Source organism: Pagrus major, chromosome 18 (genome assembly GCF_040436345.1).
Source record: "Pagrus major chromosome 18, Pma_NU_1.0".
In the NCBI taxonomy this organism is placed as follows: Eukaryota; Metazoa; Chordata; class Actinopteri; order Spariformes; family Sparidae; genus Pagrus; species Pagrus major.
Genome location: NC_133232.1, coordinates 20879934 through 20897095, shown reverse-complemented (window position 1 = coordinate 20897095; position 17162 = coordinate 20879934). Strand labels below are relative to the sequence as shown.

The following is a 17162-nucleotide window of genomic DNA, read 5'->3' as shown; positions in this document are numbered from 1 at the left end:
TTTAGCTGTTGATGCTTTTTTAAAGTGCACCTCAAACAATGAAAAGCCATCGTAATCAATCAGCTGAGAGAGATGATAGCAGAGTGACAGTTTCAGGGTCGATTTGTTTCGAATGTACGGCAGTTAAAATTGGCCTAAATGTCGCCTCGATGTGTGTTTGCGTACGAGGAGTCCTTACCATGAGTGCAGGCTTTTCTATGTCTTATAATCTGCTTTTACATTTGGCACAATGTTTTGACTTGTTTGTATTGTGAAAAGTATAAAAATGTACCGACGACGAGCACAATCAAGATCATTTGAGAAAAGTAATAACTCCTGAGTATGAGGGTATTTTTAGTCATTATACTTACTGTATTTTAACGCCATTATTAGTGATTTAGTTGTGATGAAACTTATTTTTAAAGTGTTACAGTGTCGGTGATGTTGGTGTTCACACATTAACCTCATAAAAGTGGGATCAGATGCACATTTAAAGAAATTGATTTTATTCACAGATTGCACTTGTGATACATTCATTTAGATGTCAGTAAAGAATAAAATCCTTTTTTTTTCAGTCTGCTGCTGGTAGGGAGTCTAAAACTACACCTGCATGAGGTTTTATTTCAGCAACAGGTATCTCAAACCCAAAGCAGAACATGTATAAGATTAAAGAGTCGTAAATAAGACTTTCATTCATACATCGACACTGATTCAATATTCTTTTCCTCTTTTTGGATTTACATTTCTCATTGCAACAAAAAATATCATTGAGTGTTGACATTACTTATAATACAGTTTATTTCAAAGCAAACCAAACAGTTTTTAAACATTTGTTTAATATATTAACACAAATAAAGTGATTCACATGTGCAACAAATAATTGTTTTTTCTTTCTGTTCAATCTTTCATTGTCTAGATAAGATAAAGACATTTTTAAATGAAGAGTTTCAAAGTTTGAGAAATAGGTTATTGGCTTTCTTGCTGAGAGTTCGATGAAAAGATTTATAGATAAAACTTTAAGAAGGTAATAAATCATCTTTCATACATTTCCAGGAATCTTCCAAGTAGTTTCTGCTTAACTTTAGCTAATTGTTCCATTTTAATTTCCAGCTTAGTTTCGTCTGCAAGCTGCAACAACTCACTTCAATTGATTGGCCTGCTGAGGGGAAATTAGACAGAAACTAGATGGAAGTTAAGTTGGCATGATCAGCAGAAGTTAAGCAGAAACTATTTAGGAAGTTTCTTTTTAATGTATAAAGAAGTTAACAGCTGTTTAACTGCTTATCGGAAAATAACGGACTATTACTACAATTAACTTAGCATAGCATAAAAACAGGAAACGGAGGAAACAGCTAATCAGAGTCAGTCCAAAGTTTTATATGTTTGTACAGATTAAAGCTGTTAGCTGTGTTTGAAATTTAACTGAAGAGAGCAACAAAGCATATTTTCCATATGAGCATAAGTATAGTTTCAGTGTCACATGATCACTTCTTAAGCATTTTTTTTACACTGTAGGTGCCATGAATCTTGTGCATACCATCAATAATAAATTACTATCAGTGAGAAGAAAAGGATTTTTGAAGAATTCAAACAATACCATCAATATTTGGTGAGCCTGATAACAGAGAAGCATCATGTGTCCATCTGAGGTCTCTCTTCATTACATCCATCACAGGTCTGTAGTGCTGAATGCAGGGTTAGTAAAACCCATCTGAGCATTGTTGGAGCCTTTCTTCTGGCCCAGCTGAGCCAGCGCTGCACCCAGAGGCTCGATGTATTCTGGTGGTGGCCTGTCATCGTCCTCCTCCTCCATGATCACGTGCTAATGAGGAGGCATGTTTTAAGATTAGACCATATTTCAATTAGTACAAATGAAGATCGGGCTGTAAAATGCAAAAACTCACCATGCCAGATTTTGTTTCCTTGTCAGGAAGGTTCATGTCGTCAGTGTAGTCCAGGGAGCTGAGGCTTTAGGGAAAAAAGATTCAAAGTTGATCATTTCACCAAGAGTGTTTTATTTCAACAAGTCAGTATTTCAGTTTTTGATTTAAATCAAGGTCACATGCCAATGTCAAGAGCCAGTTCTTCATCACAGCATGCGGTAGCGAGCACACTGGGACAAAATGTTCACCTGGAAACATTCCCAGTTTATTAATCAGGACTGCTACAGAGCGGAGCACGAGGTCCTGTGTCTCTGTGAGCCACCGCCGTGTCAAACCGAGATAATAACTGCTATCAACAGATGGTGGAGATCAGTCACAGAGAGCTTTTCTTTACCTGACTTTGTCCACATCTGAGCTCTCCTCATCCATGTCCAGGGCCATGGTTGTGTCGATGTTGAGGTTGAGGACAGGATTGGCCCTGTGAGCGAATAACAACATCCACAGTCAGAAATATATTCATATTATTTACTCATTGGTTTATCTGGTTGTGTCCTCACCCCTCCATGGTGTATTTGTTGGTTCCAGGCACCACGGGACCACTTTTCTGGTTGTCATAAGTCACCATGGACGCAGGGTTCATGGCTTTAGCTGCCTTCAGCTTCCTCCTGTAGCTGTAGAGTGAAGTGAGTCGAGTAGTAAACAGATTGGATGTTCTTAGATCAATGATACTTTGGGATAAACTGTGTGGTTAATAGTTCATCATCCTGTCTGATCCTGTGTCTAACTTTATTCTTACTTCCTGCGAGTGCACATCAGGGAGGTGGTGAGGACAGCCAGCACGATGATGAGGCCTGCCACCATGCCCATCAGGATGTACTGCACAGGGTCTGTTTCTGTTTTGGGCTCAGGAGCCTTCCCCTGAAACACAAGTTAGAAATCCATCTTTAGAATAACTTGTCTGTGGACCGACAAGGTTTCATTTACATTCATGTTGTCAGATCTAACAATATAGTTGTGAAACATTTATAAACTACAAAAACTAGAATTCAGTAGAGTGCATACCTCTGCCAAGACACAGCAGCCCCCTTTAATTCAATCAAGCTTAATCTAATATCAAAGAAAACCAAAATCCACCCTCCTGGCTGCACCTTTGCTCCTTCAGTTCAGCTGAACAAATCCCAGAGGCAGAAGTACAATAATTATTGTGATAATAAAACTAATCTTAATGTCAGTGCACAATTAATGTTTGACTGCTGTAAAATGTATCAATTTAAGCTTCAACATGTTGAAGTGTTAGTTAAACTGTTGGACATTTGCAAGAATCTGCTTCTGTCAAAGAAACAGATTTCCCCTTTAGTGTCTTCAGAAAATATTCCTAATGGTCTTTTTTTAAATTCACTTGGATCAGTGATTTCAACACATGGACACTTGTCTCCTGACAAGTAGCCCTTATCATAGTCCTGTATTTAGGAAAACTAATGTACTTACACTGTACATGGATCATCTGCGGATCAATTTTGTTTCATTTCATCTTTTTTATTTTCTTACCAAAAAGAAATCTCTGCCAGTACAATGTAAAATTAAGCATTGGTTGAATGCTGCTTTCAGGACACTGAAGAAAGACAGTATAACGAGAAAGAAGAGAAACCCTTCTGGAAAAATAAACTTCAGCTCCACGACTTACGACGTTCATGAGGCCGAGCTGTCCCAGTACGAGATAATGTTCAGGTGCATTGATCTTCGTTTCCACTTCTACAGGGGTGAGAGCGGTCCCGTTGGGGTAGATGAAGTATGCCTCTACAATAGTGTGACCTGAAGCCCTGACAGAGGAAGAAAATTTGCTTACACACTTAAAGTAATGAACCTGAATCAACTATTCATGCTGTTTTTTCATCTAAATGAAAAACTACAACTCCTCTTGTGTTGCTGCAATTATCAGCAAAAAAATCATCCTCAACAATATGATTGTTTACAGTGACACTGGCACCACCTAGTGGACAACAGTCTGCAAGTGTAAAGTGTTTATGTCAACACCAGCCAATAATTTATGATCTGTATCCGTCTTCACAGACTGTATTTTGATGTATGGTGGTTTACATTTAGAGGTGATGAGACACAGAACTTACCTGGATTCTGAAGTGTCCGGCCTGATTGTAATAATTTGAACAGCAGCTTTGGTGGCACTTGTAAGAGCCCTGAAATATCAGAGATCAGAGAAAATACCAAGTCACAAACAAACACATGACAGATTTAAAGCTTAGATAAATAAAATGAAGAAAATCATTTCTGTACGCACCTGGTGATTTCATCGCGATCTCTTTCAACCTCGGCTTCTGAAGTCGTAAATTCAAGCTCAACTTTATATGATTCATCAACTGTGACAATCTGTAAATTAAAAAGAACAATAGTATATCAGACGGGAAAGCACAGTGTGGGTCGTAAATAGAAATCTAGCTATATGATTTCAGTCACTCACTTCCAGTACGGTACTGGCGGAGAGGCCGCCGGTGTCAGTTGCAGTTACTGTTACCAGATATTTCCCTTTCAGTGTCAAATCAAGCGGCTCGGTAGTTCTGTGGAAAGTGGAGGAAACCGTGAGTATCTGCTGTAGTCATATTGTGTCTCTTTGAAGTCATCTTTGTGGCAGTTTTGAGTCTCTTTGTTGTCATTATGTGTCTCTGTGAAGTGCTTTTTGTGTCTTCTTGGTGTTTTTTGTGTCACTGTTGTGGTCATTTTGCATCTCTTTGTAGTTGTTTTATGTCTCTTTGTGATCATTTTGCATCTCTTTGTTGTTGTTATGTGTCTCCTTGTAGTGATTTTGGAGTCTTTTTGGTCTCATCCTCTGTTGTTGCTTTGCTACACTTTGTAGTTGTCTTGTCTCTTTGTTGTTGTTTTGCATCTCTTTGTAGCTGACTGACTTTCACCACTATTTACCAATCACTTCAAACGGAGGCTCTGGTCTAGGGGCCTCCTGACCCTTTGGCCGCCTGGGCCTGTTCCCAGCAGGCAAGTTCAAAACGAATCCATGAGTGTGGCAGTAAACACCAAACTTGTGAGTAACGTGTTTAGAGCAGAATGAGATGTGGCAGCATGATGACTTTGTACTCACTGAATAAGTCCAACGTAAAGGCCCTGTAGCTGCGTGGTGACGGCAGTGAACAGCAGCTTCTTGTCAGTTGTTTTATTATTGATGTCTTCAAATTGAACTAATGTTACTTTAAAATTAATCTCCCCATTTTTTCCAGAGTCACGGTCAACAGCCTGAGAGAAGCAAGAGACACAAGCAGGAATGTCCAAACGTCATATCACATATCTCATTGACAAGCTGAAACCATGTGCGTTATTTGTTTTTTCATTCATACTCACGGTGACTTCTGCAACCTGTGTCCCCAAACTTGCACTTTCTGACACCACAACTAAAATCCACAGAGGAAAAATCAGCATTAAATGTTATAATGTTGACAAAACATTTAGCTCAAAAGTTCAGATTAGTTTAAATAAAAAAATCTAAAAAAAGTTACTGGTATAACTTATTCAATGAATATTATTTAGCTGAGTAGGACAATGTCCCTTTAGATCAGTGGTTTCTAAGATGGGGGTCAGGACCCTCATAAGGGGTCACAAGATGGATGTAAGGGGTCACTGGACAGCTTGATGGGCGTCTTCCTCGTGCAATCGTGTGAGCAAGCTATGCAAACTGTACACTACACCACTGTGCGACATCTTGTCCAAATCCTAAACTTTTTCTTTCTTTTTGGAAAGTTGCTGGAGATTCTTACATTATTTTAACATTATTCAAATAAAATGTGATTAAATAAAACATCCTTTGTTGACGTGGGAGACAAATACGAGCAGTGTCGGAGGGTCATGAGTGGACAGGCTTCAGTTTAATGAGTCATGAGTCATACAATCTCAAATATAAGCTCACCAAATGTAGCCTTTGTGTGAATGAATTCTGGTGCGTTGTCGTTGATGTCTTCAATGTTGATCACTATTTGTCCTGCAATAATTGAAAGAAGAGATAAGTAAAGTGACATGAGATGTGTGTATAGGTCTGTATTTGACCATTTTGTGCTCTTTTTTCTTTCTTATCTGTAAACAACCCACTGCTGACCTGTTGTGACACTGTTGTTCTCTCCCTTCTCTGTATACTCGTCCACCACCTGAGCCTCTATAAGCACTTGGTCACATTGTTCATAATCCAGCACCTTCTCTGGGTTGACTGTGATCTCCCCCGTCTGATCCAGGATGAAGTTGCTGCAGGGTGTAAAAGAGCCGTTGCATCTGCACTGCATGGATTCTAGCTCATAGATCAGGGAATGGTTCCCGTCTTTGTCTTGTCCTACAAAGTGCCCAACAACCCCAGTGATGGTTGTGTTCTCCTTCACTGTCAAGGGCCCTGTTGGCTGGAACTCGGGCCTCTCATCGTTCACATCCACCAGGTTTACCTCCACCGTCACTGAAGCTGTCTCACCCTCCAGATCTGCTGCCACAACCTGTAGTGTGTATTGCTTGCGTTCACCCTCGTAGTCGAGCTCAATGTCTGGGTCCACAGAGATTTCTCCCCTGTAACCCTGCTCAACTGCAGAGGAGCGAATGATGAAGCTGCCAAAGCCTCCATTAATGCTAAATGAAATGCGGTTGTAGTCTATTGTTTGGTCCAAATCCTTAGCGTAAACAGATCCTACTTTTGCACCTGATAGGAAGGAAAAATACAATTTAGCTCCCGCTTTACAGTAATGAACACTTGAATATGCTTTTCAAAGTAAATACTGACCTTTTACTCCTTCTTTGACTGAGAAAGTGTAAGAGGAGGCTTCAAATTGTGGCACGTTGTCATTGATATCCTGGATTACATCAAAAGAAAACTGTTATCATCCTCACCAGGAGTGGCAGCAGCAGAAGCACCAGTAATTTGCTACAAACTGCTGAAGATTTACCTCGACATTGATGATAACTGGGACAGTGCTGGACAATGAGGGAGTACCCTTGTCAGTAGCAGTTACGATGAGCTCGATCCTCCCGTCCAGTTTCGGATCCATGGCCTCACGATCAAGCGTAGCTTTGTTTGTCAGCACACCGGTGGCAGGGTCGATGGTGAAGTAATCGCTGTACTCGCTTGGCTCGATTCCATACACAATTTGACTGTTTGTCGAATCTGGGTCATCTGCATCAGTAGCCTTTCCGAATGAAAAACATTAGAAGACAAGGTTAAGAAACTATATTTTTGGCTTAATATTGCAAGTATACAACAATGCTAGCACATGTGAACACCTGTAAAAAGAACTGTGGACACCCATATGTGATGTCCAAAACTATAGTCATCAAATTAAAGTTTGTTTGAGTGGCAATAGTGAGGTCGACCACTAATGTTGGGTGGTAATGCCTGGCTCACAGTCGGTGTTACAGTTTATCCCAAAGGTGTTGGATGGGGTCTTTCACAACAAACTGGGAAAACCAGTTCTTTCTGGACTTTGCTTTGTGCGTGTCTTGCTGAAGCAGAGAGGAGAGAGAGGATATCTCTGGTTCTGCACATGACTTTGACAATGTTATACAATTACATACTACATAACTACATTAACAAGAAACCTCAGGCTAAAAGAAAACCCCAAATATGTGGTCAGAATTGTCCACTTCCTCGATCCCTGACATTAGGAAAATTCAGTTTTGGCTTTCGAATTGCTTTTTGCAACTTCTAAAAAAATTGTAAAAAGTTAAGACACACAATTAAATACTTTTCGTTGATGCAAAACCTATAGGTTCATAACTATACAGTGAACTTAATCATCAACACCTCTGAGATGGAAAATATGAACTGTTCTCTGATTGTTACCTCTATCTTAAGTTCAAAGTTGCCGTGCTCTTCAACAAACCCCAGGTAAGACTCTCTGTTGAATACTGGACGCTGGTCGTTGATGTCAGTCAAAGTGATCTCGAGCACTGTGGTGCCGGGCTTGCCGCTTGTGTCTCTGGCCTGCAGAGTTGCTGAATACAGAGATCTGACTTCACGATCCAACAGAGTTTCGTTTTTCACGTAAATTGCACCCGTAGTTGGCTCAACGTCGAAATACAGAAGTCTGAAACACAGATACAGATCGGTCAGTAGGGGCGTCGCAGTTAGCAGAATGCAGACAGTGGCTATATTCACATAATCTGAATTACTGGTTCAAGTGTTGACATACATGCTGTCTGGAAGAAGTCTGTAGGTGATTTTGCCTTGATCCATTGTGTCCGGATCCTCTGCCTGGAAAATAAAGCAATGTGTGTTCCTCAGGAGTGTCTTACATGTAAGCTCAACCTCTGTAAGACTCCAGATAGCACAGGACTTACAATAATGGTCTCTATTGTTGTCCCAGCAGGAGTGTGCTCAGGCACCGTCAACTTATACGTGTCCTGTTGGAACGTGGGGCTGTTGTCATTGGTGTCCTCGATGGTAATAGTAACTGTAGCAGTGGTCACGAAGGTGGCTATGCCTGGGTCTTTGGCAATCACCTGCACCACAACACAAGCGTAAGAAACACTGCAGACTGGTAAGGTGCTTTAAAAATTACAAATATCACGACCTAAAGATGAGGGATGTCACCCATGGCCTGTTTTTAACTTTTCTTACTTGTACAACCGCTTGCTGTATTTTTTCGAAATCCAGTTTATCGGGCTGCTTGACCAGAAGCTGAACGATGCTGTCTGATGTGGTAGATGCTGGTTCCACAGAGAACAAGTCCTTGTCAGCTCCGTCCAGGCTTAGCTGAGTTGTGCGAGTCTGTGAAAAGCCAACCATCATTAATGTCACTCAGAGCTGGTCATGCATTAAAGGAAAACCTCATCACTTAGTTGATGAATGTCCTCCTTTTTGTGATTTTTTTTCTCTCTCACCTTATCCAGATCTTTGACCATCATGTTGATGGGAATAGACCCTGTTGTGTGCTCGAAGACCACTCCAGTGAATTGAGTCGCGATGTTACAGACAGGCTCGTTTTCTGGGCCTTCACACTTGTAAAACTCTGGGGGGCTGTCATTGACGTCGATGATGTTGATCTGTACACTTGCTGTGGCGCTGGCAAATACCCCATGGATGTTTGCTCGAGACTCAGTTGCCTGAAATTGAACAAAATATAACAATTTAACTGTCTCCACATTAATCGTACCTTATTAAGGTTCCAAATACTCAAGAAGACTAAAATGGTCATTTTTTATCCTAAAATTCAGTTCAGAGGTAGGGCATGGTCACACGACCATCGCCTGCCGACCCCCCAGGGTATACAAAAGTGAGCTCTAAGCAAGACAGTAAATGCAGTTTGAATTTTTTTACCTTGAGCCCTGATAGGACTCTGAACTAGAGAAGATGGAGGCTGGGGTGGTGGTGGCAAGCTTGCCAGCTGCAGCAGTGTGTGGCAGCGTTTGAGTTAGAGGGATGTGAATGAAAGGGAGCCGTACTTAAACGGGCCGCCTTGTGGTAAGAAACGCTGTGGTTGTGTGTGACTGATCTGATTGGCGGCTGTCAGCTGGCTACAGCTGGGGCGTATGACTACTGTGTCCTGCAGGCTAAGGCTAAGCTTCATTTATTTACATCCTTGACGCACGGTCAAGCTTGTGCACCCGCTTCAGTGTGTGCTTTTATCTTAGCAGCTACAGTAAAGATTTTGGCTTACGAAAGGGTGTAAATAACGTCTTTTCAAATCGATTTGAGATCTTGGAGCTTCTGGAGACTTGGATTACAGCGACAAGCTATATGGAGCCATTTTGTATTTTTTGGTTGTGTTTTTACATGTTAAAGCAAGTCCACATCTACTTCTATCATTTAGGAGAATGCTGCAACGCTGTTTTGTTGTGAAGCCCCAGAAATGTTTTTGCAGTTGACAAAACTTCACCTGACTTTCCATCAGCATGCGGCTGAGTGATAATGACTGAATATTCATTTTTGGTTGAATTGAACTAAACTCCTTACATATTGCACCTTAAACCAAGATGTTGAACTATTCCTTAAATCATGGTAAGTTGAAAATTGAAAAACAAAATTGTCATGATGGAAAAGGTAGACAAAGTCAAAATATATCTAGAGGAGGAAATTGATGTATTAGTAAAGAGACGTAAACAACCTGTACCTTTACAGTCAAGGTAACAGTGTCACCGATTTCTTCTCTGTCAAACATCGACGACACAGATATGACGCCATCATTGCTGATTTTGAATTGGCTTCCCTCTGCTGTGGACGCTGTCAAAGAATGTGAAAAAATAGAAACATGTATTACTTACTGACTCAGTGGAAACAGGTAATTGTTCCAAGTTGATGAGGCTCACCTTCAATGCTGTAGACCATGGCATCATTGACTCCTGTGTCCTGGTCTATAGCGGTCACTTTAATCACAGACAGGTCCTGGCAAAGAAAACAAAAGAGGATGCGTTTACAATTCTCCTCATTTACACACAACTCAAAGCAGCCTTACTGCCAATATGTGTCTTATCACACCAGGATTTACAGCAATATACATTAAAACTGAATACACTGGATGACATAATGGCAGTAAAACCTTAATTTCCTTTTCATTCACTCTTTAAAAATCAATGCAGTTAATTTTCTGATGTTGGACTGAATAAATACCATCAGCACTCACCACAGGAGAATTCTCTGCGACACTCGCTACGTAGGGAACACCGAGAAACTGAGGGTCGAGGTCTGCGACGTCCTCAACCGTAACGAAGGCGAAAACAATGCTTGAAAAGTATTCTATGTCAGGAAAGTGACATTTGCCTCCACCATCCTGTTAGGGAACACACAAGGAAATTGAAATTCACAGTTGTGTTTTTTTTTTGTTTTTGTTTTTTACAACAATAATGATTACAGACTATAAAGTGATATTTATAAATCAAAGGAAAACTATCGACAACATTGCAACATTTTGGTTCTCTGCGATATATATATTGTGATAACTTGAATAACTCTATATGGAAATAACTAAAGGGTAACTCCACCAGTTTTACACATTAAAGTGTGTTTACAGGTCTTGGGGAGTACTACTGCATTTGTGATAAAAGTAGCATAAAGCCTTTTGTGGCTCCAAGCACATTTGACCCCCGCAATGTGGACATGAAGTATAATCATGCGTATTTCGCCGCCCTGCATAATCAAGAAATCCAAAGGAGGCTTTGCCACTAGAATCACTTTCCCTTGAGCCTTGTTAGTATCATTAAGGGTAAAAATATGAAACAAAAACTCATCTTGAAGCTAAATACTTACGGTCGCCTTAATCTTCAGTTGATAGAAACCACTCAGTCCATTATAATCCAGAGGCCCAGCTAAGCTGACAACACCAGTTTTGTCTACGATGCTAAACAGACTGGCTCCAGCCTCTGGAGTAACCTGGAAAAGACAGCGTAAATTATGTTTCAATGAAGTTAATGGAACATCAGAATATCAATCAATTAGATGATTTACAAAGGAAGCTTACGCCATCAATGCTGTAATGAACAACGCCAGCATTTGAAGTGTCGTCATCAGTGGCCGTCACCTTAAACAGACTCGTACCGACGGCAGTATTCTGATGAATGGGATGGGGATAAAAAGAGGGGAAAAAACGAAATGTGTAAGCTCATTTTGATAATGGATTGACAGATGTTTTCTTCTCGCAGAGGCTTTGAGTACCTGGTTAACTGACATTATATAAACAAACAACATATCATGCTGAAGTATGAAAACTGATAAACAAGCAGATTTAGAGAGTTATTTAATTAAATATATTTGACTTACTTCTGGGTACGAAACATCGTATGAAGCCTGCGTAAATATGGGTTTGTTGTCGTTGGCATCGTTTAATGCTATAGTTAGCTGTGCTTCTCGCTGAAAGACATTGCATGATGTACTCAGTGAATACAATGAACAAACTAAAATGAAATGGATGATTTCCACTAACAAAAGTGTCACTTACACTATTGGCACCGTCAGAGACAACAACGTCGGGTTTGAGTAAACCACCGCCCTAGAATAAAAAAGAAACAACAAATTTTGAAATTGAGAAAATAATTGCACACAGAATCACAACAAAACTGTTGACAAATGGAGGGTCTCCACATCCCCTGAACCATACCTCTCTATCCAGCCTCCTACGGACATAAGTGTCCCCAGTGTTTGCGTTGACCCGGAAGTATCCAGCATCGGGCCCACTGAGTGTAAAGGTCAGCGGGTCATTTTCTGGGTCTGTTGCCTCTATAGTAAACGCAAGTCCATCTGTAACAATACCAGTGGGACATGTATAAATGTTTGCAGTATTTGTTGAGGAATTATCTCACAAAAGCGAAGTAAAAATAGTTTTTATTATTACACACACACACACACACACACACACACACACACACATACCTATGGGGACGTCTTCACACACTTCGTAAAACACATTGGTGATTGTCGGACTGTTATTTGCTGTGGAAACAGTTTAAGTAGACTGTTAAGTAGTGATTCAAAGACATAATTACTTATCAAAAGTAAAACGATCTGAACACTCACCATTAGTTAAGCTGATAAGACAAAGCAGGCACAACAACATACTTCCTGTGATCCCCCCCATGTCTGTGAATGAAAAGAAAGAGACATCTGATAAGTAGAGCGGATACAATTAGTCAATTTATTGATAAGTTAATAAACAGAAAATGAGGAGGGAACTATTTTGATAATCAATACATCAACAATTATTAAGCAACGAGACTATAAGAGGCTATTTTTTAAAATTGTTTTAATTGTATGCAGCCATACTTCTACTCAACTAAATCTCAGAGGAAAATATTCTACTTTGTATATTTACTCCACTATATTTGTCTGGCAGCTTTAGTTTTCAAACCCTTCCTGTCTAGTAAAAAACATGTATCTCCAAATCTGGTGATCTTGAGCTCAGGCTAAATAAACTATTTTAAAACCCACTTGGTCTAGCTGTAAAATGGATTATAACAAAACTGACAACAGGTTGTTTTTCTGAGCTCACGAAAAGTTTTTGGAGATATGTGGTTCTGACAGAACAGCGATGCTACAAACAGGATGATTTTATAGAATATGATGCGTTGTTGTAGATGAAACTACCCAACAGTATTTAACGTAGTTAAAATCAGTTCAACTTTAAACATCTACAACAGTAGTCATACACATTCATGCAGCAATCGTACAGTAGATAGTAAAGGGGACCATTTTACTGCAGAGTGAGTACTTTTACTTTTACTTGTAATGGAGTATTTTCACAGTGAGGTATTAGTACTTTTACTGAGGTAAAGAATCTGAAAACTTCCTCCACCACTGTGAAAACTAAAAATATGAACCTCACGGCGGCGTTAGAGGAAAAGTCATGAGATCACCAAAGCACGTAGGAATCGTCCTCTGGCATCCACCAGTGTCTGGGCAAATGTTCAAAGCAATCAAGGTTCAAAGTTGAACACAGTCAATAGTTCAGTATCAATAGTCAATATCGCACTCAACACTGAGGACCAGCCAACTGGTTGTATACAGTATTTAGACATTTATTCATTAATTTCATCCATCTCAATTTACCAGACAATTTGTGACAGAAGATATAGACTTTGCTAATAAAAGCAAAACATTTTATTCCTCATGGTAAAACACCTACATCATTTAATTGAGTTAACATGTCAGACGTATCCAGTTTTGCAGCTGGACAAAACAGTTTGAAGTTACTTGAAGGAATCACAAAGAACATAAAACTGTTCTGACACATTTCCATGGGTTAAAATTTAACCACATATTGCAGATGGCCACACCCATTACAGTACCATAAAACATGCTGGAAGGTTTCATTACAGGAAGAGCTCGGCAGTGCCAGCTCTGCCCCGTGACAGTTCATCTTTGATACTGATAAAGTTAGACAGAGAGCGGGGGTCATCAGACACAGACCTGCATCATGTGAAATGACATGTTTTCCAAATTAAGCAAGAATTTTGAAACCTTTTAATAAATCATGAGCAAAATGATTTATTGCTTTGTTTTTTTAATTGCCTGAGGACATTTTTGAGTTTTTTCCTTACATTCGCTTGGGAACAGCGCCCCTTAATTTCATCAAGTTGAAGTTCAGGAGACCAAAATCAAGCCATCATGATTCAGTTTGTAAATTTAAATTGACAAACTAAGTCAATAACGTTTATTTGAAGGGATTGTCCCCTTAAAAGATGTAGCGAATTATTTTCAGTTTATGTAAATCAGTCTTTGTATTGATTATTAAGGTTAGCTTAAGTTTACCACTAGTTCGTCTGTTTCTACTTGGTGTAAAGACAAAATAAACATTTTAAATCTGTACTGCTGGTAGGTTTATGAGCAATGAGTTTATTATAATTAAGCGAATAAACTGTTTTTAATGCTGTGACTTCAGATGATTAATCAGTTTCGTATCTCCATGTTTCTGTGAATTGTTTAATTTAAGGTGTATCTATCAATAAAGGACATACGCAGCACAGTACAAGATGTCTGACCATGTCAGACTGAAAAGAATAGCACATATTTCCAGTACATTTAAGTCCACATATAATGAGAAGAAGATTAGCATTTGTTCTTTTTGTGATAGTCACCATGCTATGTGTAGACTAAAAACTACAGGCTGATACTTAAGAAAAGGTAAATATAATTAAAAATGCAGCGGTCAAACTTACCGAACACATTCATGGAGGACCTTCTGCTTTACTGATGTCTAAATGAGACCTTTGGTTCCTCTTCGTCCTAGTGGTTATCGTCTGGTAGTTGTAAACATAAATGATTAACACATACTTGAAACGCACAGCCAATAACACAGCACTAAACCTCCACCTTGTTCGTGTTTGTCTGAGAAAACACCCTAATCCGAATCTTACTGAAGTGAAATGGATCAACTTTGCTAAACTCAAAATATCCACCTGTTGTTTGCTCTCACACATGGCTACATTATGGCTGTTTGAGCCTGGGTAGTGATGAGAGACAACTCCTCACTCCATCATTGGCTGCCACCAGCAATACATGGCATCGTGCCATTCTGGGTCACCAGTGTCCATACCAGAACCCGTGAGTGTCTGAACTGCTCTATTGTTTGAATGGGTGCTTCTGTTGTCATGGCAATAGCAGCAGTCTCTTTGCGTCCATAGAGAAAACCCAATGTGACCGGGAACTTTCCAAAACGTGTCTCATCAGAACCAATCAGTGGACCGATGCCTTTTTCAGAGAGCACAGATTCATGTAGCTCCCTAATGAGCTCTTCCCAATAATAAGCCCTCCCTTTCTGCTTGTCCTCCTAATTAAATGGCATCACACAAAGGATTATCTTCCCTTGTACACACTGGATTCATCCATTATCAGACATTTGCCACACAACAACAGCACAGATGGCCCTTCACGTCTTTACTCTGACAGAAAACATCACACAAAGCACATTTTTAAATATTGTTGAAGTTTGAAATGGGGGCACACATGAAAACACACCAACATGTATACAGGAAGTGTTGTGCACCTTCCAAACAAACAAACGGGTGTTATTCTGTCAACAGAGTTCTTTGGATTGTGAATCCCTTGATACCACAAAAGTAATTCATGTTTCATTCATGACTTTGGTGTGTTCATGTGCGTCAAGCTGGAATGTGGAAGCACCATGGATGCAAAAAAGATGTTTTGCATATCATGATTACAACCTAATATACCATTTTACAGATTGCATGTGTATATGAGCCAGAATTTGATATGCAAAACATGACTTTGATAAAAGTATCTTACCATCAACCTAATGTTTACTTTCGTCCGCAACGTTTTGGTGTCATATGACTTCACCTCGGCAACTCCTGTACCAAAATTTTCTCCGCCTTATTTCGACACCAGTAATATTGCTAACATGCTAATGTTTAGAGAGAATAATGCTCACCATTCCCCTTCTTAGTCTCACACGTTAGCATGCTAACAATTGGAGCTGATGTGATGCTTGACTCGTGCTCTTTTGAAATATAAAAGACAAAAAAAAGCAAAAAAGCAAATTGAGTTCTTCTATAAGCTACTCAAATATCCTCAAAAAATTATACTAGAAGCTTTTAAAACTCTGAAGTAAAATTATCTCTGTGAATAACGAGTCTACAGCTGTGAAGCTTAGACGAGGCACTGCTTCAGCAACAGCATGCTAACATGGCGACAATGACAAAGCTAACATGCTAATGTTTAGGAAGTACAGTGTACACCATGTTCACCATCTTAGTCTAGCGTGTTAGCATGTTTGCTTATTAGCACTATACAGAGTTGATACTGATAGGACTGTTGGTTTTATAGGTATTTGGATATTAACCAAAGTATTGGACAAAGGTCACCAAAGTTACACAATTCATCACGAGGTTGACATGAATGATCACAATTTATGAGAATCCATTCAATATTTGTTGAGATAACCACAAATGTCAACCTCATGGTGGTAAGAAAAAGCCGGTGAATAACCAAAAAATCATACAGCATTCATCCTCTGGGCATCCTATAACTGTTATTAAAATATGTTATATCAATTCAGGCGATAGTTGCTGGATATTTTAGACCAAAGTGGTCGACTTACTGACTGGGTAACCGACAGACTGTCAATGCCGTCTCTAGAACAATGGCGCCAGTTTGGCTAAAAATAGGATTATGATGCCAATTTGTTCAACTGACCTATAACGTGTTGAATGTCAGCTTCGAGGTGGGTCAGACTGGTGAACTGGGCTTCTTTTTTACCTCAGGAGATGAGGCTCATGTGATGAAAATCATTTGGTTGAACAGAATATGTTACCTTTTATAAGGAAGTAAACAACTAAATATGTGCAAATAAACCACATGAATATAATCGTACACAATGACGTTCATCCTAAATCCTGAAATCTTATCCAATTAGACTTTGGTTTATGACTTAGAGCACAACACTGCCACTCCTGCAATAAAAATATCTAAATGGGAGGGAATGTTATAAAACGCTATCAAAGCAATTCCAGTAAACAGAAACACAAGTTAAAAAAAAAATCTAACTGTAATGGCTGAATGATTGGTCCGTCGGGGGTGTTGTCATTCCACATGGACAACCTAATGAAATAGTCCTGATAGGTAATGACGCACACAGGCTCATAAATGAACACATTTGTGATGAGAATTAACAATATTTATATTCAAAATCCAGTAAATGATGATAAAGAAGGGACGTTGTCCCCCTCGTACCTTCCTTTTAAGGGTTAAGATGAGTTGCAGCTCCTTTATTCTCTACATTCTCCTGTCTGTGCATTTATCTTTATTAAAGACTCTTTATTACTTCTCCTTCCAGTACACAGTAGGTGCTTTCATTTCCTGGT

General features: G+C 39.5%; 1 protein-coding gene across 1 annotated transcript; it reads right to left on the bottom strand.

Annotated features, from left to right (window-relative positions):
- Positions 1-464: 464 nt before the first annotated feature.
- On the bottom strand, positions 465-12421 carry cdhr2 (cadherin related family member 2). The gene is made up of 30 exons (XM_073487131.1): positions 12361-12421; positions 12217-12276; positions 11945-12084; positions 11786-11836; positions 11608-11697; positions 11309-11398; positions 11098-11220; positions 10475-10621; positions 10161-10236; positions 9965-10074; positions 8736-8957; positions 8473-8622; positions 8193-8354; positions 8045-8106; positions 7696-7939; positions 6803-7042; positions 6640-6709; positions 5977-6558; positions 5791-5862; positions 5229-5278; positions 4972-5123; positions 4339-4435; positions 4159-4247; positions 3989-4057; positions 3547-3682; positions 2659-2780; positions 2420-2533; positions 2257-2340; positions 1884-1947; positions 465-1801 (listed from the first exon to the last, which is right to left on the bottom strand). Exons 1-30 carry the CDS (start codon positions 12419-12421, stop codon positions 1649-1651), a joined length of 3882 nt encoding a protein of 1293 aa, XP_073343232.1. The 3' UTR covers positions 465-1648.
- Positions 12422-17162: the final 4741 nt, after the last annotated feature.

Excerpts from the sequence above, each read along its gene's own strand:
- cdhr2 (XM_073487131.1), bottom strand. The coding sequence starts at position 12,421 with ATGGGGGGGATCACAGGAAGTATGTTGTTGTGCCTGCTTTGTCTTATC. Across the intron at positions 11,221-11,308 it reads TTCATTACAGCATTGATGGC|GTTACTCCAGAGGCTGGAGC; the intron begins GTAAGCTTCCTT and ends TGTCTTTTCCAG. Across the intron at positions 4,436-4,971 it reads CTTTACGTTGGACTTATTCA|AACTACCGAGCCGCTTGATT; the intron begins GTGAGTACAAAG and ends CACTTTCCACAG.